Raw genomic sequence first — 26,421 nt, 5'->3', positions numbered from 1 at the left:
CATAACACAAACTTTGGCCAAGGTCCTATAGATTGCCATACAGATTTGTCCTCCCTTACTTTCTCTCTAAGGCCTTATTCACATAAGCGTATTTCACAGACCTATGAAAATCAACGTGGCTATTCAGACATGCGTTGCTTTTCACACAGCCTGTGTCCGTTGCGTGAAACTCACGTCATGTTCCATTTTGGTGCGTTTTTGCGTATATGTTTAACGTATAGGTTTATTTACTAAATGGCTATGATGGATAACTCGGACATTTATCGACCAACCATCGTCCATAGACTACCATGTTAAAAAAGTTTTTACTACATATCGCGAGATGATATTGAATTGGCGCAATTCAACAAAAAGGAAGGCTGGACACATCTGTATACTGAATGAGTGACAAAGCATCAAGTAAGTTCTCAAGACCAAGAACCAAGTTTAATAGATCCTACCTTATGCACTGAAACATGAGGATTAGATTGTAAGCCTTGGAGACAGGTGTCTGTAAACGCATTCGGATTGGCTGTTAGGGGTGACACCTCCACTTTTTGCCCTGGTCTTCCTTCATGAGGCCGGGTGGGTTACACATGGGATGTTCTACTGCACATATGTATGATGAATGCTATACAACCCACGACAATCTTTATGCCGTGCTCTTTAGCGCCATCTGCATTGCCATTCAGTGCAAAAATAATTCACATTTAATATTACAGACTTCATAAATTTGTGGTATTTGTTGCCCCCCCCTTCCCCCATTATCTGCCTTCTCAGTTTCTCCTTGTACCTAGCGTTCTGCGTCTGACTGACAGAGATCGTCTTGCTGTGGAGGTCCCCGAGGACCATTTCTCAGGATACCTTAGAGAGAATTACATTTCTGAATCCCGGTGTGACCATGTTCCCTCTCTTCTCTGACATCTCCCTGAGCAAGCCAAGATCTAACATTCTTATAGGTTTTGTCGAGTCTGGGTAACGTCTTACTCTACACCTCATTGTTGCTATGGACTCTGAAGTCGTCCGTAAAAGCTTTAGCAGAACGTAGGACCTTCCTCCGCTTGAAGACGGGTATTAAAGGATCACAGCCATTATAAACATATAGAGCGGTCAATATACCAAAAATTCCAAAAATTTGACATCAACAAGATAAGAACAGACCAACAATCCCCGAGATCCAGATGCGGGTAATCTTCAAAGTCTCGGAGTTGACAAATCTCCCGAGTAGGTGCAGGGGGATTAGATGATTTGATCGTCTCACCCATGTCATAGAAAAAAAAAAAAACCCCTGCACATGTGACAGAAATGCTGCGGAACATATCTGATCCACACACTGCAGAATGTTTTTGCATTAGCTGGGGTCATTTATTACACCACTCGCCTCAAAAGCAGTGAACACTTGACAAGAACAGAATTTCAGGTACGAGTCCATGAACACGTATGTAAATGCCTGTGTTGTATGTTTTATGGGTGCGATTCTACATTTTAGAAAGTCTGTGGAATTGACCACATTGATTTGGGAATTCTTTGAGGTGATAGAAACCTCCCCAGAGGGTGTAGTGTGACCCTACTGTCTGTATTCTTGTACCATATTACATTTTATATGGCCGCTCGGGTGTAACGGTTCACTGGGTTACGCTTCTTGTGATGTCATCCAGAATGTGGGCAGATTCTATTTCTCTGCACTGTGAAGAACCTGAGCGTGATGTCATGAGGGGCGTGGCCTGTAATCTGGACGTGTTCCGTTTCCACATAATGGCCAACCGGTTATGACATCAGAAAGTTTATAAATTGGGGTCACACATTGACCACAGTGTCAGTTTCTCTTGCTGGCTCTCATCATGGGGGCATCGCGTAAGAAGAGGAGGTTGGTGAAGACGTTTCCCAAGATGAGCACTGTAGAGAAAATGGAGGTTGGCGGACGCCGGCTTCCGGATGATGTGGAGATGGTAGACGTGGAGGACAAAGACGAAAAAATGGAGGTTGGCGGACGCCAGTTTCCGGATGATGTGGAGATGGAGGACGAGGGTGACAAAATGGAAATTGGCGGACGCCAATTTCCTGATGATGTGGAGATGAAGGACCTTTCGGGGGCTACGGTTATCATCAGGGCCTCAAACCCCCGGAAGAGAAAGCGGCCCTTTTAATTCCATCTGCCACTCGGGGCCCATTTACCATCAGGGCCCCAAACCCCCGGGAGAGAAAGCGGCCCTTTTAATTCCATCTGTCGCTTGGGGCCCATTTACCATCAGGGTCCCGAAACTCCCGGGAGAGAAAGCGGCCATCTTAATTCCATCCTTTACTTAGGGCCCATTCACCATCTTTAGATGAGGTAAGTGCCGTCCACTGATGATCTTCTCCCCTCACATCTCTTCTACAGCCACCTGGGCACTGAATTTCTGATTATTTTGCAGTTGTCACCCCAACATCGTGGCCTTTACCACCTAAACCATCTGAAATTCCCATGAAGACTCCTCCAGTGCGGAGAAGCAGTGACGAGCAGAACAGAAGCGAGATCCGGTAAGTCTGACGTCTTCTGCTCCGTCTTCAGCTTTTCCTGGTGGTGAATGTTTTGTGATTTCCTTTTCTTATTTGGATTGTTTTTCTTTTCTAGGATCCGACTACGAAAAATTTGATAAACATGAAAAATGTCCTGGTCCCCTCACATCCAGGACTGATCTGTGTAAGGGTGGCCTCCCTGCCATATCCATGTGTGAAGAACCCCCCCCCCCCCAACTTCTTCATGTGACCGATCATCGCACGTTAAAGGACCGGAGCCACAGAAGACAACACAGCAACTCTACCAGATTCTACAATAAACATATTTTTAAAATTTTTAAGGGTCTTTCTTTCTTAATTTAAATTGGAGAATTGTCCAGGGGATCCGAAGGGTGTATTCACACATGGCGGTTTTGTTACAATTTACACAGACTTAAAGGCAACAAATGCAACGATTTTGCAAAAAGCATTGTCTTTGCTATGGTTTCAGCTGAATGTAAATTTTCAGAGAGAAAGCCGCTTATCTAATAACGAACAGAAGGTTTGGGCATGTTGAAAGTGGCATCTCACCATATATATTAGAGGGTCGGCTGGTGTCGCCGAAATCGGTGGGTTCGGCCGACATACCTCTAATGCCCGTTGAACACGACCGAGTGCCACTCGGGCCGTTTTTCACGGCACCCAATTGGCACCCCATAGTTTTAACAGACCCATTCACTTTAGCGGGTGAATCGTGTCGGTGAAAACTGACCCGACTCTCTGAATCCACGGAAATATAGGACTTGTCCTATCTTTCCACGGATCACGGGCGGGACTCAGGCGGCCCACATGATGGTGTGCATTAGACGTAATGTGTATGGCCACCTATAAAGGTTGCCATACACATTAGATTAATGTCGGCCGAACATGCTGATTTTGTCACGGACGACCATCTAATGTGTAGCGGGCCTCCAGAATCTTCCCCGATGGCAGATGTCATGGAAGAGAAGGATCGGGCAGTTGGATTTCAGCATGCCCGATCCTTCTGTTCTCAGGGGAGCCACTGCCAGAGGTGTTTGACCGCGGCTTACTCCCCTTTCTCCGTTCAGAATACACGCACGCTCAGCAGAGCCAATCGTGCATGTGTATGGTGGATCGGGAGGAACAGCTCTCAGCAAAACCAGCATTAGTCTGACAACTATGTAATGTGTATAGCGAGGCTTACAGGTGACGGGGCAGATCACAAATTTCACAAACGGACTTGTGGAAAAGGTGGCATCCTATGACAGTGCTATGAGTTCTTCAGTACGACCCGTACTACTAGCAATGTGTGTCTATATGGAGATTATATGACTGTGTGCTTGATTTTAGGCAACGAATGTGGCTGAAATACCTGAACTCAGTAATTAGGAGGGGCGTCCACATACTTTTGGCCATATAGTGTAGCTCTGTTCGCACCTTTAGCGGTCCCTAAGCACCTGAAATAGCAATCAATAAATAAAGACGAGGTTAACTTCTAAATAAAAGCGCATTAAAAACACTGCGGAAACGTGGAATACTGAAGCCATAACTAATTATGCCTCGCTGTACGTTTTATAGGGCAATTATATTCTAACGACCCTACAAGATTACAATTTGTGTCAAGATTCCACACACAATATACTTTACAGCACGCCGAAAACGCAGAAAACCCCTGGACTGTTCCATACTATATAAAAAAGAATGGAGTGCCCAGCAGCGCGCTCTCCAAGTCTGTCGCAGTAAATTCTACGAGTTTGGCAATAAGAGCGGACGCATGTTGGCCAGAGCTTTAAAAAATAAGATTGCCCAATCACACATCCCAAATACTAAAGCTCCTTCTGGCCAGGTGGTTCACACGACCCCAGAGATAGCGGATTGCTTCCATACCTTTTTCTCTAATCTTTACAACCTTGACCCTCCCACCCCTACCCACTCTCATCTGCCAGACGGGGATTCTTTCTCTTCTCCCTTCACACCGTTGTCTAGGGAGATAGCTGAGGAACTTGATAAGGACTTCACCTCCCCGGAGCTCCTTGCGGTTATAACCGATCTTCCTGGGGGAAAGAGTCCTGGCCCGGATGGCTACACTGCCAAGTTTTACAAGGTGTTGGCTGACCGGTTGTTACCGTTTTTACTGCCAGCTTTTAATTCTATCTCCCCGGAGGTCCGGTTTCCTCCTAGCTCCACCTTGGCTCATGTCACGGTTATCCCTAAGCCGGGTAAGGATCCTCAACTCTGCTCCAGTTATCGTCCCATCTCCTTGCTCAATGTAGACCTGAAAATTTACGCCAAATTGCTCGCCAATAGACTAAATAACTACCTGCCTGATCTAATCCACCCGGATCAGGTGGGCTTTGTGCCTGGTCGGGAGGCCCGGGATAACACCCTTAAAACTCTAGATATTATCCACCACGCCCAGACTAACCACATCCCGCTCATGATCCTGTCCCTAGATGCTGAAAAGGCGTTTGACAGAATATCGTGGCCTGCCCTTTACCAAACCCTTCGGCATGTGGGAATAGGACCCTCTCTCTTGGCAAAAATCATGGCATTGTATCGTACGCCTTCGGCCCAAATAAAAATAAATGGCTCCCTCTCGGCACCTTTCCCTATTTACAATGGCACGAGACAGGGTTGTCCCCTATCCCCCCTGTTATATGTTCTGGTTATGGAACACCTCATGGCCTCCATTCGGAGCAACACGGATATTAAGGGTATTAATATTGGAGGGATGGAATACAAGTGCTCGGCATTTGCTGATGACCTATTGGTCTATCTCACAGATCCTCATGTCTCTCTTCCTTCATTGATGTCCGAGTTGTCCCGTTTTGGAACATGGTCTAATTTCAAAATCAATTTCTCTAAGTCGGAAGCGCTAAATGTTTCTCTCCCGGGCCCGTTAGTGTCGCTTCTCCAAAGTAATTTCCCCTTTTCCTGGCCCTCCAGAGGTATTACATATTTGGGTGCCCGTATAAGTGGTGACCTTACACAACTGTTTACAAATAATTATATCCCCCTACTGGCCAAGTTTCGCACTGATCTTAATTCCTGGCATAAGACTGAATTTTCCTGGTTTGGCCGTATCAATATTATTAAGATGTCGCTCCTCCCCCGCTTGCTTTATCTCCTGCAGACGATCCCCATCTCTATCCCATCCTTCTATTGGTTGCGGCTTCAGCGATGCTTCGGCTCCTTCATTTGGCCGACTGGTCGCCCACGTCTGAGCCGGGTTCTTCTGACTCGCTCCAGGGGTACGGGTGGGGTTGGTCTGCCGGATTGTAGGCTCTACTATCTAGCATCAACTCACGCACGTGTTTTAGATTTTTTTCATAACCGTGAATCAAAACTATGGGTCCGTTTGGCTCAACAACTATGTCCCAGTACCCTATCATCCCTGCCGTGGACCCTGTCCGGGAACAGACCGACTCAAACCTCCTTTGTGGTCCATCATACCCTTCTGGTATTGAGGTCCTTAGGACCTGGAAGTACGCTTATAGACCCCCTGGGTCCTTTAACTCCTATCACAGACAATCCAGCCTTTCCTGCTGGTAAGGCTGGTCGCTCCTTCCTAGGCAGGCCGTCCACCAATCCCATGTATTTTGCCCAGGTCCTCTCCGCTTCCTCTCTTCTCCCTCTAACATCCATCTGCCCCGATGCTGTGCCCTCCACTCGCCGTATATATGAATATGCCCAGTTAAAGCACTTTTATGGAGCGGTTAAGCGACGCGCACATCTTCACCGGTTGTTGACGGACTTTGAGCGCCTATGTGTCTCCACCCAGCCCCCTACCCATATCATATCCACGATATATAAGTTACTCCTTTCACAGCGTTCCCAACAACTCCCCTCCTTCTGCGGGGCCTGGGAGAGAGAATTGCATACTACATTTACTGACGCACAATGGAAGCGATGTTTCTCCCTCTCACAAAAAGCATCTATAGCCACTAGGGCCCAAGAAACTAGCTACAAAATAGTATCTAGATGGTACCGAGTCCCGGCTGCGCTTCATAAATGGTATCCATCTATGCCTGACAATTGTTGGCGTTGTGGTGATGTAGGAGGTTGTATGTCTCATGTTTGGTGGAGTTGCCCCTTGTTGAGGAGTTTTTGGGATGCGGTACTTAAATTGATATTGGAGGTTACTGGAGTCTCTGTCCCCAACTCTCCGGAAGCAGCTCTTTTATTCATGTTCCTGATGCCAATACACGTTTATAAAAGCTCACTAGTTAGACATCTCCTTCAGGCAGCAAAGTCAGTGATCCCGCGCAGGTGGAAAACGGCAATACCTCCAACATTAGATGAGTGGTTTCGGGAAGTTGCCGCGATACAGCGAATGGAACACCTGGTGGCTCACTCTCCGGCAGCTGTGGTAAAATACACATCTACGTGGTCTCCTTGGATAGTGTTTCTTTCTTCTCCTTCCTACCTCACGGCTGTAACCTGAGTTGGCCTATGCTCTTGTGAAATGTACTGTGACGCTTGCTGGCTGATGTTTTTTCACCCAGAATACCCCAGAATCGGAGTCCAGGATCCCCTTGTCCTCTCCCCTCCCTCCTACTCCTCCCCCTCTGGGGACCTTTTTCTATACTTTCTCTTCCCCTGTCTAGGGTAATGTGCCGCTCCCTCTCTGTTTGAATTAAGTGGCCTCACTGTGCCTCCTGATGTTTTGCTGTAAGAATTCTCCATGCTACTGTTGTATACTGCGCAGTGTCCTTCCTATTGAGATGTGATGCACATTATTGATTGATTTCTCTTTTTTGTTGTTGTTCTGATTTGTTTTTGATTTGGTCCACTGACCTTGTTTGTCGGTTCCATTTATGGTGTGGAGGCCTTCCCTCCACTATGTTGTGTAATTTTGTGTTTTGAAACTCAATAAAAAATTTTGAATAAGAAAAAAAAAAAAAAAAAAAAAAAAAAAAAGAATGGAGTAAAATGGTGGCGATGATCCGGTTTATTTAGTGTATGCATAAAGCGCGGGCGCTGGAAAATACTAAATAAGCTCGACGCATCCGCAAATATTGAAACAGTCCAAAGATCAAAGTTTGTTAGAGAAAACACAAGGCAAGCAAATAACTACGACAAAGCGAAAGGAGAAAACTGATGGAATTATTTATGACTATTTTAGTCTGGAGCCCGGAGGTTATTCCAAAAATTTGCCACTATTTTCTGTAAGGCAAAAACTCCTATATTGTTACGGAATTCGTAGGTCGTGTCCCTCTAAGTGCGGTCTACAAGACCAGGAAGCCCCATGAGGCCTCTTTCACATGTCACGGTTTCTCAGCACTATGGACGCTGAGTTGCGTTGGACGTTATGTTGGCGAATGGATTTTTATTTTTAACACACTGTAGCCCACTGTGGTGTTTTATAGGCTGTGTTCTATTCTTGGCTTTCCATATTGAATTCAAAAGTATACATGTGGTTTCTGGCACATATCCTAGAACACATTCAGGACCCCCAACATCTGCTATTGCAGAGGGAACTGGTTCCTGCGCCGTCGCTGGTGTGACAGCTAATGTAATCGATGGGCACAGTGACCAGTGGTCCATCAAAGTGAGAGCATCAGTTGAGGGTAATAAAGAAGTCACAATCGGAGGACCCACTTCTTTATTACCTCCATATGTCGTAATATATACAGTATATATATATATATATATATATATATATATATATATATAAAACGATCAGCCATAACATTAGAACCATCTGCTTAGGTCCCCCTCATGCTACCAAAACAGCTGTGACCCATCGAGGCATGGACTCCACAAGACCTCTGAAGGCCTCCTATGGTATCTGGCACCAAGACATTAGCAGCAGGGGTATTCTCAAAATCATAAAATGATCACCTATCCCCAGGATAGGTAATCACTTTATGATTGCTGGGGGTCCCACCGATTGTGAGATTGGGCATGCCTGCAGTGATTAGCTTGAATAAAGCGGCGGTCAAGCATGCGCCTGCCTTTCCATTCACAGTCTATGAGAATGATGAAAACAACAAAGTGCTGTAGTCGAGTGGTGAGGAAGATCTGGGAGTCCAGGACCCCAGTTCTCACGATCAGTAGGGGTCCCAGTGGTAGAACCCCCAGCTATCATAAAATGATCACCTAATAATTTATGACTTTGGGAATACCACTTTAAGTTGCGAGGTGGGGTCTCCATGGATCGGACTCATCCCACAGACGCTCAATCAGATTGGGATCTGGGGAATTTTGAGGCCAAGTCAACATCCTGAACAATATTTGCAGTATGGCGGGGGCATTATCCTGCTGTAAGAGGGCACTGCCATTAGGGAACACCGCTGCCATGTAGGGGGTTACTTGTCTGCAGCAATGTTTAGGTAAGTTGTACGTGTCACGTCCACATGAATGCCAGGATCCAAGGTTTCCCAGCAGAACATTGTCCAGAGCATCACCCTGCCCCTGCCAGCTTGTCTTCTTCCTATAGTGTACATTGGTGCCATCTCTACCCAGATAAGAGACGCCACAGACCCAGGATCCACATGTTGTAAAAGAAAACGCCATACATCTGACCAGGCCACCGTCTTTCATTGCTACATCATCCAGTACTGATGCTCACGTAGGCACTTTCGGCAGTGGACAGGGGTCAGCATGGGCACTCTGACCTGTCTGCAGCTCCGCGGCTCCGCACACAGAAAGCTGCGATGCTCTGCGTGTTCTGACACCTTTCTATCATAGACAGAAGTTTCTCAGCAATTTGTTCTACAGTAGCTCTTCTGTGGGATCGGACAACACGGGAATGGACACCCAAGGCTCATTGATCAGTCGCCAGTTCACTGGTTGTCACTTTTGGTCAGTACTAGCCACTGAATACCCGGAAGACCCCACAAGACTGGCCATTTTTCAGTTGCTCTGTCATCTAGACGTCACAATTTGGCCTCCGTCACAGTCGCTCAGATCCTTACACCTGCCCATTTTTCTGCATCCAACATCAACCTCAAGACCTGACTGATCACCCGCTGCCTAATATATCCCACCCATGTCAGACGTTACTGTAACCATATCATCATTCACTTCACAGGTCAGTGGTCTTATGTTATGGCTGATCAGTGTATACATATAGACTAGTATCGTACGTATATATGGAATCTGCTCAATGTCACACTGACGGCAGTAGGGCAACAGTATCGGTGCCCATCCTCTGATCAATACTCCGGCAAAGCCTGAGAGTAAAGAACATGCCAGCTGCACATCATGCCAGGCTGGCCGCAGACCCTCGCAGGTGTCCTGGCAGTGATTATTTAGGATTGTACTGTAAACCTTCATGCAGTAAAACCGGCCATGGACCGAGGCCAAACCCATGCCTTAAATTTATTAGGCCGATTCCGTTTCATAGTCCTGACATATCATCCAACTGTAGATAAAAAGCAGGATCGGAGCGTCCACATTGTGAAGGAGCAGGCGTCTTCCTTATATAGACAAGTCTGGAGAATTCTGCATCTTACTTTATAACATCGGATCCAAGCCCGGCTTAGCGACAGACGGCAGTGGATTTACCTTCAAACTGCTGGTGCAATACAGCCGGTAAGCGTTGGCACCGCTCGCTATATAAATGGTCACAGTTGAATCGTTTGACAATCGGACTAAAACCAAATATGCCGCTGCCTGGAAGGCCATCTGCGGCGAGGCACCGGCGCCTATCACCTCCTTGATGCAAGTAATCACATACGCTGGCTTACTGTAGAGGAAAAACGTATGCAGAATAAAAAGTTTACATTACATCTATACCCCTAGGCAGCTGCCTATCATGCCCATCCTTCATCCTGGCACTGAACAGGTGACCATGAATGGGGTATTCAGTTAAAACTTATTTGTTGTATGTGCAAAATTCTGCCACTTTTTGTTTCAATTTTTCATAATTTTCAAGACCTCTGCCTGCTGTCAGTGAATGAGTTCACATCTAGAGGCTGAAAACTCATCCTGACCTAGTCCTGCTCACACAGCTGAGGGTTTGCTACCATTGCATTGCATTCAGTCTAAAAAATTAAATCACACAATGTTCGGCAGGACTGTTTGAAATGGTCCCATTCAATGTCTAAGCACTAAGGCCTTGTTCACACACAGCAGATTTGATGCAGATTTTGACGGTAGTTTTGAAGCCAAAACCAGGAACGGAACCTAAACAGAAGAAATATATAAAAGAAGACCTTAAAAAGCGTCTAGAAAATACATGCAAAATCTGCATCAAATCTGCAGTGTGAATAAGGCCTAAAAGTGCAGTTGGGCGAACCTGGGGTATGCTGGATAATTGAATGCCAAAAGGCTAACGGGGGATTTATAAAGAGCTTTACGCCAGTTTCCTGGCATTAAAAAGTTGCATATTATGATGCACACTGTATTTGTGTAATAATTTGCGACTGTCATTTTCCGCCACTCACTCAACTTTAAAAAAAAGTTACTGGGGTCCGGCAGATGGGGCAGGGCCACCGGCATCCGACAAATTTACTATAATAGTGGCAGAAACTGGCGTAAATTATAGCAGAAGTCGACCTCAGCTGGTAGCTGGCAATGGCATAGATCTCACTTTGTGGCGCACGGACAGCACAGGATGCCACGAGAGGTGTGCACCTCTTATGAAATCTGTGGCATTTTAGCCCTGCAGGCTTTAGACTAAGAGGGTAAAAAGCAAATCTGCCCCTACGTTTTTGCCATAAATGTGCCCAAAAATGTCTATGGGGTCGTCGGCGGACAAGTCGGGAGATTTTCCAGTATAAACGGCAATAGTACAGCACAAATTTGATGAGAACTTGGCCTAAGCAGACCACATCCATAGCACAAAACTCTCTCCTGTTCTGATAGTTTGCTACACTGTATCAGTGCAGGTAAAATGAATCAGCTTGTTTAGCTCATATTGTCTAGATTGGATACAATTGTAGCAAACTCTCAGCTGTGAGACCTGTTAAATTTGTCGCCGCATCCAGCTGGAAAATGAATGTAGAGGTGGCAGCGCCACCAATAGAACAGAATTAGTGCATCATGGGTACGGTCCCATGTAGCAACGTCCGCATGTGGCCGATACCCCATGTCCGCACAATTTTTTGGGGGTATTTCGGGACAACTCCACCACTAAATCTCCTCCAGTGTATTTCTTCATATTGGTTCCTGTCCCAGAGGAGCTTACAATCTATTTCCCCGCTCAAATTGCAGCGCACACATGGCGATTTCCTATGATCAGGCTGAACCAAATATGGGGCCACTGTGGACCCCTACCCACAACATGAGTAATATGGAACCCAACGTATTCTTCTATAAATGGGCATCCACTACGGAAAACAATCACCTTTTGTTTGCAGAAACAGATTTTTTTTTACGACCCCAACAAAACGTTGTGATGCGAAGCCAAGAGGGGACCGGCAGCAGAGGATCGGGGGTCAGGATCACATGTTTGTGATTATCCTACAGCTACAAGAAAAAGATTTACTGCCCTGCCTGTTCTTTAACGGTTTGCTGCTGGGTAAACCAGGGTGCCCGTAGGTGGCATTTAAGAGGATCCTCAATCATGTCAAGCAGTCATTTCCTCCCGTCCCCAATTTCTGCCAAACTTCTGCCCACAAGGGTAACGGGCCGTAGTGTAACACATCCAAAGACTCATGGCCGTAGAAAAGGGTTGTCTAAGAAAAAAGCATCTACTTTTTTCCCTCCCACCGAAACAGCGCCACTTTAGTCCAAGGGGCGGTTTCTGGTATTGCAGTGTTCAAGTGAATGAGATTGAGCTGCAATACCAGACACATCCACAGACTTGAGTGGTGCGGTTTCTGAAAAAAAAAAAGCAGACCCTTTTTTTTTTTTCAAATCTTATACAGCCCCTTTTAATGCCAAAAATGGGATGTCGTCCTGTCAAACCGGGTAGGCCTCTGTCAAAGCTGGTTAGGGTGCCCGTACATGTAGCGGTAGTGATTTGCCACGGTTTTGCAATGCATTTCGGTCCGTGCCGCTTGTACAGGTGAATCACACTACTACCACAAGGCTGCTATGTCTACGGACAGCCTTAGGTGAAAGGCTTAGGCTAAGGACTTATTCACACAGTGATGCGTTGGTGCTGTTTTTTGGTGCAGTTTTTTAAGCCACAACCAGGAGTGGATTGTAAAGGTAGGGACAGTATATACAAAGGATTGTATTTTTATTTTTTTTTTTGAATCCGCTCTTGAATTTGGCTTCAAAAAGCGAACAAAAAAAACTGCACTGTCTGATTAAGGCCGAACGCAACAACTTTTGCGCAAATTGCAGTTGTGGGTTTTCTTAAAGAGACCGTTCCTAGATCTGGTTCCTGGTTAATCACTTGTACAATCCATGATCGCCCTTGCAACATGCAGTTTTAATCTCTATCAAAAATGTGATGGACGGAGCAGTAAACTGCCACTAAAAACGCACAATGTGAATGAGGTTCCAGTGCATGTAACATCCGGAAGATGTGTTATATTTTTGTTATGTTTTTTTGCTGTGAGAAAATGCAAAGCCACAATCCAGGCTGCAGGTTTTTTACTGACATACAACATCTGGCGGCTGCTGTTATAGATGGAAGCCACAGACGTAGCTCTGCTGAAATATGGCGCTGACAGGTTTTTTCCTAAAATGACGTTTATGATCTGTCCCCCCACAATTGTTGCACCACAAAACACGCTCCTATCTAGGCAGGACTTGTCGAACTGTTCATCCTGGGCTTTCAGATAAATGAACAGAATGCCAGAACTGCAGTGAAGACTGACACATCAAGAGGTAGATGTATTTGGCTGGGTTCACACGTTGCGGTCAAAATGCAATTTTTTCCAGTGATTCAGAGCAAAATCACGCTATTTTCGAAGTGATTTTCACAAAAATGTGGCGAAATGGCGCAGGATTTTACAGCGAATTACCAAATACGATGTGGTTTTTGCCCTTGTGACTTGTACAGGTGAATCGCTGTTTTATTGTGTTTCACCTGTACAAGCGGCATAGCCAAAAACCGCCTTGCAAATTCGTGGCAAAACGCACACAGTTGGGCCGCCCGGCACATGAGAATACACCCTTTAAGCGCCAGTTTACGATATTTAAAGTTGTCACCTCTCCTGACATGTCTGTTTTAGTAAATACTTGTATTCCCCATAAAATAGAAAATCTGGAGCATCTTTTCTTAGAATTCTACGTTGTGCCGTTCCTCTGTTATCCCTCCTAGAAATTTATGAATACATTGACAAGAGGGTGTTACTATTCCTCTTGTTACAAGGGCGTGTTCCTATACGGTCTGGCTCTCTGAGCGCTGATTGGACAGTGTCAGTCTGTGTAGGGACACATCCCCAACTGGTAACACCCAGTTGTCAATTTATTCATGCATTTCTAGGAGGAGTAACAGAGGAACATCACAACATACAGTTCTAAGAAAATATGTTCCAGAATCGTTATTTCATGGGGAATACAAGTATTTACTAAAACAGACATGTCAGGAGAGGTGACCGGTCGTCTATAAGAATACATTATTTTTTAAAGGGGAAGTATACCTAAAACGCCAAAAAGGTCTAGGTTGTCGCAATAGCCCTGGACGACTGCCATTAGTCAAGATCCAATCATTACCTGGGTAGTAAAATGCATAATTGCCTAATGGTATGGTTAGTATGTCTACCTGCAGCCCTATGTAAAGCCACAGATATCACCACACCTAATGACAAACTCAGCTCTACTACATCTGTGCATAAGTAGAAGAAGAAATCCAAAAAAAACAGTGCTGCAAAGTGCTTTTAATCTAAAGAAAAAAAAAAAGTTAAATGTAGGCCTGTAATATATATAGTAATAAACACGGAACGATGCCACGTATCCATATACATTCACACATCACCAACCCCACGCGCTACGATTTATAACCGTATATAATGTAAGACATCATTGCAGATATTGCCGGTACGTGCGAAGATCTGCCTGCACATCATCACTGTGATATGGAGAGCATCACGCACAAGTACGAGGCAGAACCCGCAACGGATGGATTTATAATACCCTCAATGAGCGCACAGCATAGCAGAGCAGAACCAGCGGAGGAGCGGATGATAGACTGGAAAAAGCATTCCGAAATCTATGGATGAATGTCAGCGACCAATCAGGGAGGGTTCTCTTGTAATAGTGAATAAGGGAACCACATTGTTAGGCCCCATGCACACGACAGTATTTTCATCTATCCCGAAATACTGTCCGTAAATACGGATCCGTAGGCATCCGTACTCCTTTCGTATATACCGTGCCGGAAAAAAATTATAGAACTTGTCAGTAATTACGGCAAGGACTCTCCCATAGAAGTCTATGGGAGCTTCCATAAATACGGACGGATACGGATGTGCATCCGTATACGTCCGTATTTACGGAAGTGTTGCTATGCAACATGCTGATGACATAATTTGCATCCTCCCTCTTTTTTACGGATCTGTATATACGGATGACTACGGATCCGTATTTACGGACAGTATTTCGGGAGAGATGAAAATATGATTGTGTGCATGGGGCCTTAGGGGCTGTCCATCAGGCAGCTCCTACAGTGACTAGTTGATCCTGGGAGGGTCCCATTGCTCAGATGATATCGTGGGGGGGGGGGGGGCACTAAGTAAATGCTCACGACGTGGGTGTCTGAAATCCATGGGCGTCCATGTAATGCACAGATGGACGTGGTCCTACAGAGAACCATATTACGGCTACAACACCTGGATCGCTCCTATTTTAACTCCGTATAAACTAATAGGGCATATAGAAAGGGGACCGAATTCAGACAACCGTGGTTCACGTCCGTGCGACGGCCGATAAAACGGCTGTCACACAGACGCATGTATTTCAATGGGGCCGTTCACACGGCTGTTGTTTCAATGGATCGTGTGAAGGGTCTGTTGAGGTATAGAACATGTCCTATTTTGTTCTGTTTTCACGGATCCCTCCATAGACTCAAGTCTATGGGGAACTGTGAAACCGGGACCCGCACGGGGGCAACAACGTCTGAGTTTTCACTCGTTTGCGTGAATCTGGCCTTAGGCTGAACAGCACAATAAACTGCATTGCCACATCATGCGAGACTGCGTGCAATGTTACTCTATGGGATCGCATGACATCACATGTGCACCTGTGATGTCATGCATCTGCAATTTCACGTTTGCAAAAGATCCAACACTTGAATTTTTTTGCAATTATCCAATTGAGGACCGTCCCCACACTTCCTGCGATTGCGGCTAGAATTTTGCGTGCAAACATCTAATATATATTTTGTAAAGTTTGCTTGAAGCCCGATTTTTCATTGGTTTAAAAGCAGTCTATGTGACCGCTGCAGCCTGTGATTGGCTGCAGCGGTCACATGGGATGAAACGTCATCCCGCGAGGCCGGACTGGAGGAAGAAGCAGGAGTTCTGGGTAAGTTAACTTTTAATACTTTTAACTCCAGCGGTAGTCTCTGTCCAGGGTGCTGAAAGAGTTACTGCCGATCAGTGCAGCCCCTAAACTCTTTCAGCACCCTGGACAGTGACTACCGCAGGACAGGGAATACCATGCGCGGCGCTCACAATATAGATTAATGGTTCAATAAAAAAAACCTGCAATAAAAAAAAAGTTACTACTTACCCAGAACCCCCTGCTTGCCTGCTTCTTCCTCAAATCCGGCCTCCTGAGATGACGCTTCAGAACATGTGACCGCTGCAGCCAATCACAGGCTGCAGCGGTCAAATGGACTACCGCGTCATGCAGGGAGGTTGGACTGTATGTCAGAAGAGGGACACGTCACCAAGACAACGGCCGGGGTACGTATGAACTTATTTTTCTTAATACAGCTGCGTTCCAGCACTGATCAGCAGCCTCTTCTCTCTATCAGTGCTGACAGAGAGAAGGGGCTGCCGATTAGTGCAGTATCTGTCTGTATGTGCACCTCTGCCTTCCGTGTGCCTTCAGTGTTTTTGACGGCCTCATTGACTTGCATGGGCCTCACGGTCACTGAATCTCGGACCAAAGTAGGACATTATCTACTTTTGTCGGAACGGAGCAACGGGATGGGTCAGGGTGAAAAACGGCTGAAGAAAAAGACTGAAGTGGGCATGAAGCCTTATATGAGCCTGCCCGTGCCGTAATTACGGCCTGAAATAGGACATGTTCTATATTTTTCAACGGCCTGGGCACCTTCCCGTAAGCAAACAAGAAGGTACCCGTGGCCAATAGAAGTCTATGGGCCTGTAATTACAGGCCGTGATTACGGGAGTTTTTACGTTCGTGTGCATGAGGCCTAAATCTGTAATGAATACATTGCTTCATTTCATTTCTTTTATGCTTCCAATAACATTATTTACACTCATATCGAGAGGTATTTAAATAGTGACCTTTACTCTATCCATAACGTAAGTCAACCTCCCGAGCAACGCCGGGTATAAAAGCTAGTGTGCAATATGACTTAGTCCAGCCCTGGCCGGTGTAGTCACGCATTGCAGTTAAGACCGCATTAAAAAAAAAAAAAGTTAAAATAAGGTGTTTCACCTGTAAAACACGAATCCGCATCAAAAACCACAGCAAATTATGGTTGATCATCCGTTTTTTGGATGCTGGTCCAACCGCAATGTCTGATTACAACCTATAGAGGAAAACATCTCTAACTCAAGGGACTTATTGATTTATGATCTTCTGATATGTTCTAGATCCATGCGAGAAGATCGGGCTGATGGAGTCTGATCTTGATCCTATGTAGGCTTTAACCCCTTTGGCACTATTCTGGTACTGGTAATCTGTCAGAACATAAGCAAACGGACATTCAAAATCAAGCAATACCAGAAATCTCGGAGCAGTGCCAGAGGGATTAGAGCCCATTCTGGCATTTAATGGTGGTCTAAGATCAGAAAAATGGCGCAAATACAGGTCACATTATATGCATAAAGGCAGACGTGATGTCCAGAAGACTCCTATCATATATAAGTTGATGGAAGCAAAAGATGTACAGTAAAGAAGACAGCTACGAAAACGATGGAGGTCTTAGAAGCTCGGTGTTGGAGAAGACTTTTGATGACATCATGATTGACAAAGAGATCATTGATCACATCAAGTCTGACATGCTCCTTGAAGCCTTATCTTATATTATAAGAAGACCCAACTCATTGGAAGACACAACTATGCTCGCTGAGGGAACAAGAGGAAGAAGATGACCAAGAAACAAAATGAATGGAGACAACCATGGAAATGAAGGACACGCCATTGAGAAGCCTGAAGAGCCAACTCATTGGAAGACACAACGAACAAGAGAAAGAAGATGACCAAGCAAGAACATGAGTGGAGACCACCATAGAAATAAAGGACATGCCATTGAGAAGCCTGAAGACCCAAGTCATTGGAAGACACAACTATGCTCGGAAGAGTTGAGGGAACGAGAGGTAGAAGACCAAGCAAGAACATGAGTGGAGACCACCATAGAAATAAAGGACATGCCATTGAGAAGCCTGAAGACCCAAACAGAAGACAGGACACTCTAGAGAAACACTTGAGGGCACAAAACCGTTATATTAATGATGATGCCACTGCTTGGGTTGGCAAATTGAGAACCCGAAACGTTCTTTTTTATGTGCCAAGATGTTTGAGATGACATCACTGCCCTAAAGATGAAACAGTCTTATTAATGTACTATAGCCAGACGATATTATTAACACTACTGAGGTGGAACATTAACATCTCCAAGCCAACGTCTTGTCATCCAAGACAAGACATTTCACGTCTCTAAAAATAAACCAAAAACAGACAGTACCACCCTCGGGGGAAAAAAAGAAACGGAAATTCTGCAGATACAGCAGAACAATGAAGTGATCAGAGAGTCCTTCATCCAGTCAATAAGAGGTCCACCATGACATATTAGAAAGTAAAAATCTGAATGGAGAGTTGTGACCGCTCGCTATTCATGTCAGCCAGCATCCTCATACCTGGAGCCCACATATAGAAGAGATAAAGCCATATATATATACCAGTGGTCTCCAACTGTTGGCAAACTACAACTCTCAGGCTGTCTGGGCGTGCTGGGAATTGTAGTTCAACAACTGCTGGGGACCACTGGTATATACCATCCATTATTATTTTACATAATTGTCTACTACTGACTACATTCCCAACAGCCAATGTGCCACTTAACCCTCTCCATGCTAGCAAAAACTTCTAAACACATGCAGTGACATTCTCAATCCTTTCCGGTGCCCAATGATGGTCACCAAGTATCATTAACCCCTAAATAAAACACTACTTGACCACTGGTCATAAGAGCGTTCTCCACTTTTTGCATAATCCAAAGTAATACAATTTTCCAGTATACGTTCTACATTAATTTCACACTTTTCAAGATCTCTGCTTGCTGTTATTCAGTAGGAACATTCATTGTTTAATTCCAGTGGATAAAATTCTGTCCTGGTCATGTGATGGACACACAGGGACTGGGATGGTTACATGGTCATGTAGTGGACACACAGGTGCTGCGATCGTTACATGGTCATGTAGTGGACACACAGGTGCCGCGATCGTTACATGGTCATGTAGTGGACACACAGGGACTGGGATCGTTACATGGTCATGTAGTGGACACACAGGGACTGGGATCGTTACATGGTCATGTAGTGGACACACAGGGACTGGGATCGTTACATGGTCATGTAGTGGACACACAGGGACTGGGATCGTTACATGGTCATGTAGTGGACACACAGGGACTGGGATCGTTACATGGTCATGTAGTGGACACAGGGACTGGGATCGTTACATGGTCATGCAGTGGACACAGGGACTGGGATCGTTACATGGTCATGCAGTGGACACAGGGACTGGGATCGTTACATGGTCATGTAGTGGACACAGGGACTGGGATCGTTACATGGTCATGTGATGGACACACAGGGACTGGGATCGTTACATGGTCATGTGATGGACACACAGGGACTGGGATCGTTACATGGTCATGTGATGAACACACAGGGACTGGGATCGATACATGGTCATGTAGTGGACACAGGAACTGGGATCGTTATATGGTCATGTAATGGATACACAGGGACTGGGATCGTTATATGGTCATGTAGTGGACACACAGGGACTGGGATCGTTACATGGTCATGTGATGGACACACAGGGACTGGGTTCGTTACATGGTCATGTGATGGACACACAGGGACTGGGATCGATACATGGTCATGTAGTGGACACAGGAACTGGGATCGTTACATGGTCATGTGATGGAAACACAGGTGCCCGGATCGTTACACGGTCATGTGGTGGACACACGTGCTGGGATCGTTAAATGGTCATGTGATGGACACACAGCTGTACAGCTCGTTACAGTCTGAGCATCAGAGCTATCTCGTCTAACAATCCCAGCACCTGTGTGTCGAGCACATGACTATGGACAGAATTGTATCAATTAACAATGAATGTTCCTATTGAATGACAGCAAGCAGAGATCTTAAAAACCTTGAGGAATTAGTGCAGAAAGTATATTGGAGAACTGTATAACTTTTTACTATGCAAAAAAGATGTTCGTGTAACTAAACCTCGTCCCCCGTTTGACAATGGCATCTGTTCAGGAAGCTGAGATGTGAGGAGTTGTTTGATGGGATCCCCACATCGTAGACTTGATTTATATGTCCCTTTGACATGGAGTGGTCATGTGATTTTTTTTATCCAAAACCGTGGCTGTGAAGGGTTAACAAGTCAAATAAATTCAAGGCAGGGATTGATAATCATCAGTAACCACCAAACAACTCCTCATATCTCAGCTCCCTGGACCATGTAGGTATGACATAGGGGGAAGAGGTTTATTGGGGTTCACTGCATTTGCACCTGAATTTAGGGCTTCAGCTGGATGATGCCACCGACCCAGTGACTCAAAACTTCAGCTGTGGTCCACAGCAAACCATGGGCTGTTCAGAAGACGCTCCATGCTGTATGGAGTATGTTCAGAATACCAATGACATGCTGGGAGAGATCCTGAGACACCACTCTTAGCAACTGATGGAGTTTGTCACCTTGGACGTTATTTTATCAGCAGACGGGAGCGAAGCCAACCACCAACATAAAGCAATAAAAACATCCAAACATAAATCCCTATTTACAACATCCAAACATACAATAAATGACTATGTACAACATCCAAACATATAGTAAAAGACCATATACAACATCCAAACATATAGTAAAAGGACTATGTACAACATCCAAACATATAGTAAAAGGACTATGTACAACATCCAAACATATAGTAAAAGGACTATGTACAACATCCAAACATATAGTAAATGGCTATATACAACATCCAAACATATAGTAAATGGCTATATACAACATCCAAACATATAGTAAAGGACTATGTACAACATCCAAACATATAGTAAAGGACTATGTACAACATCCAAACATATAGTAAGTCACTATAAACAACACAAGGCAAAATATACAACATAAGAACATAATACAACACATTGATCTAAAACTTCAAATTCCAAAATATTGTGCAGCACTGAAAGGGTTACACTGTTGCACCGGCTCTTATTGCTACCTATATAATGCATAATATAGATGAGGTATAAGCCCTGGCATCATAGCAATCTCATAGTACCAACCTTGAGCCCAGGCTGGGCACAGCACCCACAGAATTGCCATCCATATCCAGCTCTGCCAGTATGCTCCAGACATTCCTGCTCTTTTAATCCTGAGAGGGGTGAATAAACTGGGGGTCTTGCACTTTGAGGGGGATGCCAGCTACTCCCCCAAATGCCAAGCTGGCTCCACTACAGATGGTTCTGGGAATTGGTGCAGGAGAAGGTCTTGCTGGATTTGTGGGTACAATCTGATCGCCAGATTAGTGAAGTTTAATGAGTCCTCTTGTATGCCCTACAGCCTCCTCCTGATCAGTGGAAAGTTTATGTGCTCTGCTGCCCAGGATGAGCAGTGTATTGGGGTGGTAAAGTTTTCCTATTGATCCTGGCAGTTGTGTGGCAGCTTGTGAGAAGTATATCTCTGCTTCTTCTCCACTTGCCTGTTCCTTGGCTGCTCTTAGCTTGTCTGCTGCTCCATGGATGGTGAGCAGGGGAATGCTGCTGCTGAAGACCAAAGACCTAGGATAAGGAGGAGGGAGAGAGGGAATGGCATGGGAGGAGGGATGTGTAGTGTACAATAGTGAGGATTGCCACCTAGTGGCCGCTCTGTGGTAATGCAGCAGTCATTTGTGCATTCAAACATTGACATCGCCAGTAGATAAAGTCCTGTGATGGTACTGCAGCTCCAGACCTCCCAACTTTCAATAAAAAGGGACACATTTTTTACATTAAGCCACGCCTTTAACCCCACCCACTCCTTGTCCATACAGACCCAGTTCCCTTTGTGCCCCCACACAGTAATAGTGCCCTTTTTTGGGTAACTTTCATTGTGTCCTCTTTGTATGGCACACAGTCAAGGGTCGGACTGGCCCACCAGAGGATCCTCCGGTGGGCCCAGGCTCTGACACAATAATGGGCCTTAAAGGTCCAGCACAAGACAATCCCCTTTTGGAGCTCTTTGCAGCCAATCACTTGCCACTCTGGTGTATTTCTCATGGGATGATTCACAAATTGATAATATATCCTATGTGTAGACTGATAACAGCAAGGACTATGAGGAAATTAAAAGTGGACATGTACATGTTCTATACAGATGGAGGGTGGGCCCCCACAATCATCTCCTGTGGTGGGTCCAAGGAAGCCCAGTCTGACACTGCACACAGTAATAGTGCCCCCTCACAGTGCCCCATACACAGTATCATGATGCCCCCATAGTGCCCCTTACACAGACTCATGCCCCATAGTGCCCCCTGCAAAGTATCATGCCCCCATAGGTCCCCACACAGTCTCATGCCCATATAGTGCCACCATACACTATCATGCCCCCATAATGCCTCCCCACAGTAAAATGACCCCATAGTGCCTACACACACAGTACACTGCCCCTATAGTGCGCCCACACAGTATAATGCCCCCATAGGAACCCACACAGTATAATGCCCCCACACAATATAATGCCACATTGTGCCCCCACACGGTATAATGACCCATAGTACCCTCCCACAATTAATAATGCCCCACACACTATATAATGCCACAAAAGTGCCACCCACAGAGTATAATGCCCCCATAGTTCCCCCACACAGTATCGTGCCCCATAGTGCCCCCACACAGTATCATGCCCCGATAGTGCCCCCACACAGTATCATGCCCAGCCTCAATAGTGTCCTCCACAGTATAAAACCTTCATAGTACCCCAACAGTTAAATTCCCCCAATGTGCCCTCACACAGTAAAATGCCTCCATAGTGCACCCCACACAATATAATACCCCCCATTGTGCCTCCCCGCACACTGTAATGCCCCCATAGTGCCCACACACACTATAATGCCTCCATAGTGACACACACACACACACACACACACACACTGTCCCATAGTGCCCCACACAGTATAATGTCCCATAGTGCCCCTCCACACAGTATATTGCTCCCAACACTGTATAATGTGCCCATAGTACCACAATATAATTCCTCCATAGTGCCTCCACACACAGTATAATGCCCCATAGTGCCCCCCACACAGTATAATGCAGTCTTCTCTAATCTGTCCTCAGTGTGGCTCAACGCAGGTAGACGTGATGACGTCACTGCATTGCACCTGCCTGTGCTAAGTCGCTCATTGCAGGCATCACAGGGTAAATGGCGGAGCAGTGCGCTGATGGCTCCCTGCTCCAGCATTGTATTCAATTGTATCTGCATCCTGAGGACGCAGATATAGTTGAAATCAGGACATGCCTCAGGCCTCACGGGACAGCGGAACATGGCCCTGAATCCGGGACTGTCCCGCTGGATCTGGAATGATTGGGAGGCATGCAGCTCATCCCATTTAAGAGTCAATACTGCAATACTAGAAACAGCGCATGGACATTGATGGCATATCGCTAGGATATGCAATCAAAATGTCTGATCGGTGGGGTCTGACTACTGCCCCCCCCCCAATACTGTCTCTTAGTCCCTCTGCTACTTCGTTCTAATAATCGGTAGCAGTCGGACCCCATCAGTTGGAAATTGATGGCATATCCTAACAATGTGCCATTAGTAGCGGTGTTGTTCCTTTATCAGTGTAGGCTGTGACTTATATGGCAATTCTAATGTCATAAATGTAATCGATCGAATTCCCCTTTTGGTTCTACATAGGACTACTGAACCGTGTACAGGAGGCTGTATAAAGGTACACAAGGCACTCTGTGTGCCGCCATATAGTGCCCCACACGACTCCATATGAGCAGTGCCAGCAGCTCCATAATACAGAGTCCGAAAGACAAAAGCTTCTGTATGGCTCCGTTCACACGTGTCGGATTTGACATCGAAGTCTGCATTAAATATGATGACAATCCGCGTCCCATGCACATCAATGGGGTGTCTGCAACCCGTTCACTTGCCACAGGAGATTTCAGGTGGATTTTTGTCCGCAAAAAAAATCAGTGGCGGAAATAAGCTGCACGCTTAGCACATCTGCGGCAGAAATCTGAGTGAAAGCCTCGGATTCCTGCCACGGAAATACACGTTGGATTTAATGCCGACATGTGAACAGGGCCTATACCTCTTTATGACGTCTGGTCTGAGGCTTAGGGTGTATTCACATGTGCAAGTTTTGTTGAGGTTTTTTTAAGCAGTTTTTAAAGCAAAAAAACAGAAGTGAATTCAAATAGGAGGTCATGTTTGTGTTAAAGTTGAATTCACACGTCACGGTGAAAGTGCGTTTTTTGCAGCAATCGCGACAAAACCGTGCTATTTTGACGCGATTTTCATAAAATTGGGTCAATATGGTAGAGTTTTGCCACGATTGATGCAAAAAAAGGAACGCATTTTAATCGCGATGTGTGAAATTTGCATCAAAGTCTGTGAGATTCAGTGCGGATTTAACGTGCCGATTCCCTGGCGAATTTCTGCGGATTTGCTGCGGAAATAACCTGCAGGAAATCCGACTTCTGTGGATTTAGGCTTTAAGATTCTCTCCACTTATGTCATTATAGGGACCCGGAGCCCCCGCGGTTCTACTGAACCGAAATTTGATCGCCATGGAGTCCGGTGGCGAGCTATGGCTTCTCATACCGGCGTTACCACTCGATTTTATAGACTTTCCTATAACCAATAATCCCGAAAATCTGATAATCCAGCACACATTCGTAACCATTGTCTATTTTTGGTCATGACAGAAATTTGCGTAGACGTGCATCTCATTTGTAAAGCCTGTGCGACAATTTTTCCATTTGATCATATTGAACCTCAGAGAACGATTTGCTGCGCCAAATTTATGTCCACGCATGAATATGATGCTCATTTGATCATCTTTGCAGAGGCAATTTGATGATGCTGGAGTCATATATAGGTCGTCACCCCAAATATTGGGATCCCCAAAAATAGTAGATGATAACAGAATATACAGTGCGGACAGGCCAGACCCCATAAACCCGGCCTACCTTGAAAATTGAGGTGTTGCCATAGCAACCAATTAGATTCTAGCTAACATTTTTCTAGGGCATGTTAGAAAATGAAAGAAGCGATTTAATTGGTTGGTAAAGCAGAGATGTGATTGGTTTACTTTTTTCTGCACTGTACAGGAGCTCCACCTGTTGATGGCATGTGATACTGCAGCTAATTGCCAGAAGAAAGTAGTTAACTTTTTTTTTTTTTTTCGTTTTTTAACCATTGATTAATCCATTCCAGAAAACCGAAGAGCGAAAACGTAAAAGAGCGAGAACAACTTCCTTCAGTATTGCCGGCCAGCAATGGCATTGGGACATTTGTCTCCGGCACTTATGGGGGCATCTGTGTCTGTATTCATAGGGGAGCCTGTGATTTCCAGTGTGATGAGGGCATCTGTGGCTGGCAGTGTGATGAGGGCATCTGTGGCTGGTAGTGTGATGAGGGCATCTATGGCTGGCAGTGTGATGAGGGCATCTGTGGCTGGCATTGTGATGAGGGCTTCTGTGGCTGGCAGTGTGATGAGGGTATCTGTGGCTGGCCGTGTGATGAGGGCATCTGTGGCTGGCAGTGTGATGAGGGTATCTGTGGCTGGCAGTGTTCTGGTTGGTTTTGTGGCTGGCACATTATTATGTCGGCTTATGTGGCAACAACGTATTGGAGCATCTGTGTCTGCACTAAGGGGGAACTTGTCATTGGTAGTGTTATGGGGGAACCCTTTGATTGGCAGTGTTATGGGGAGTCTGTGATTGGCAGTGTTATGGAGGAACCTGTGATTGGCAGTGTAATGAGGGAACCTGTGACTCGTAGTGTTATGGGGGAACCTGCGATTGATAGTGTTATGGAAAAACCTGTGATCGGCAGTGTTATGGGGGAAGCTGTGATTGGCAATGTCATGGTGGAACCTGTTATTGGTAGTGTTATGGGGGAACCTGTGATTGGCAATGTGATGGTGGAAACTGTGATTGGTAGTATTATGGGGAGCCTGTGTTTGGCAGTGTTATGGGGGAGTCTGTGATTGACAGTCTTATGGGGCGACCTGTGATTGGCAGTGTTATTGAGGAACCTAAGATCAGCAGTGTTATAAGAGAAACTGTGATTGGCAGTGTTATGGGGAACCCATGATCTACAGTGTAGTGGGGGAACCTGTGATTGGCAGTGTTATGGGGAACCCATGATCTACAGTATAGTGGGGAAACCTGCGATTGGCAGCATTATGGGGAACCCATGATCTAAAGTGTAGTGGGGGAACCTGTGATTGGCAGCATTATGGGGAGCCCATGATCTACAGTGTAGTGGGGGAACCTGTGATTGGCAGCATTATGGGGAGCCCATGATCTACAGTGTAGTGGGGGAACCTGTGATTGGCAGCATTATGAGTGTTTCTGTGACTGGCAGTGTTATGAAGGCATCTTTGGCTGGCATATTGTTATGAGGGCACAAGTAGCTTGAACTTATGGA

The 26,421-nt window shown here is 45.6% G+C and overlaps 1 protein-coding gene and 1 long non-coding RNA gene across 5 annotated transcripts in view; one reads left to right on the top strand and one right to left on the bottom strand.

Annotated features, from left to right (window-relative positions):
* The window catches only part of SDK2 (sidekick cell adhesion molecule 2), a 503,279-nt gene extending 481,730 nt beyond the window's left edge, over positions 1–21,549 (bottom strand). For all 4 annotated transcript variants that reach the window (XM_075845537.1, XM_075845538.1, XM_075845539.1 and 1 more), the window contains exon 1: positions 21,057–21,549. In XM_075845537.1, coding sequence (XP_075701652.1) covers positions 21,057–21,129 — 73 coding nt within the window. In that variant the 5' untranslated portion in view covers positions 21,130–21,549. The remainder of the gene's footprint in view (positions 1–21,056) is intronic.
* Positions 1,607–2,784, top strand: LOC142665892 (uncharacterized). The gene is made up of 3 exons (XR_012851595.1): positions 1,607–2,311; positions 2,394–2,499; positions 2,594–2,784. It is a non-coding gene; the product is annotated as an uncharacterized LOC142665892 (long non-coding RNA).
* Positions 21,550–26,421: the final 4,872 nt, after the last annotated feature.

The sequence above is a fragment of the Rhinoderma darwinii genome, chromosome 13 (assembly GCF_050947455.1).
Source record: "Rhinoderma darwinii isolate aRhiDar2 chromosome 13, aRhiDar2.hap1, whole genome shotgun sequence".
NCBI classification, from domain to species: Eukaryota; Metazoa; Chordata; class Amphibia; order Anura; family Rhinodermatidae; genus Rhinoderma; species Rhinoderma darwinii.
The sequence above is the reverse complement of the archived record's forward strand: the minus strand, read 5'-3'. Positions and strand labels throughout refer to the sequence as shown.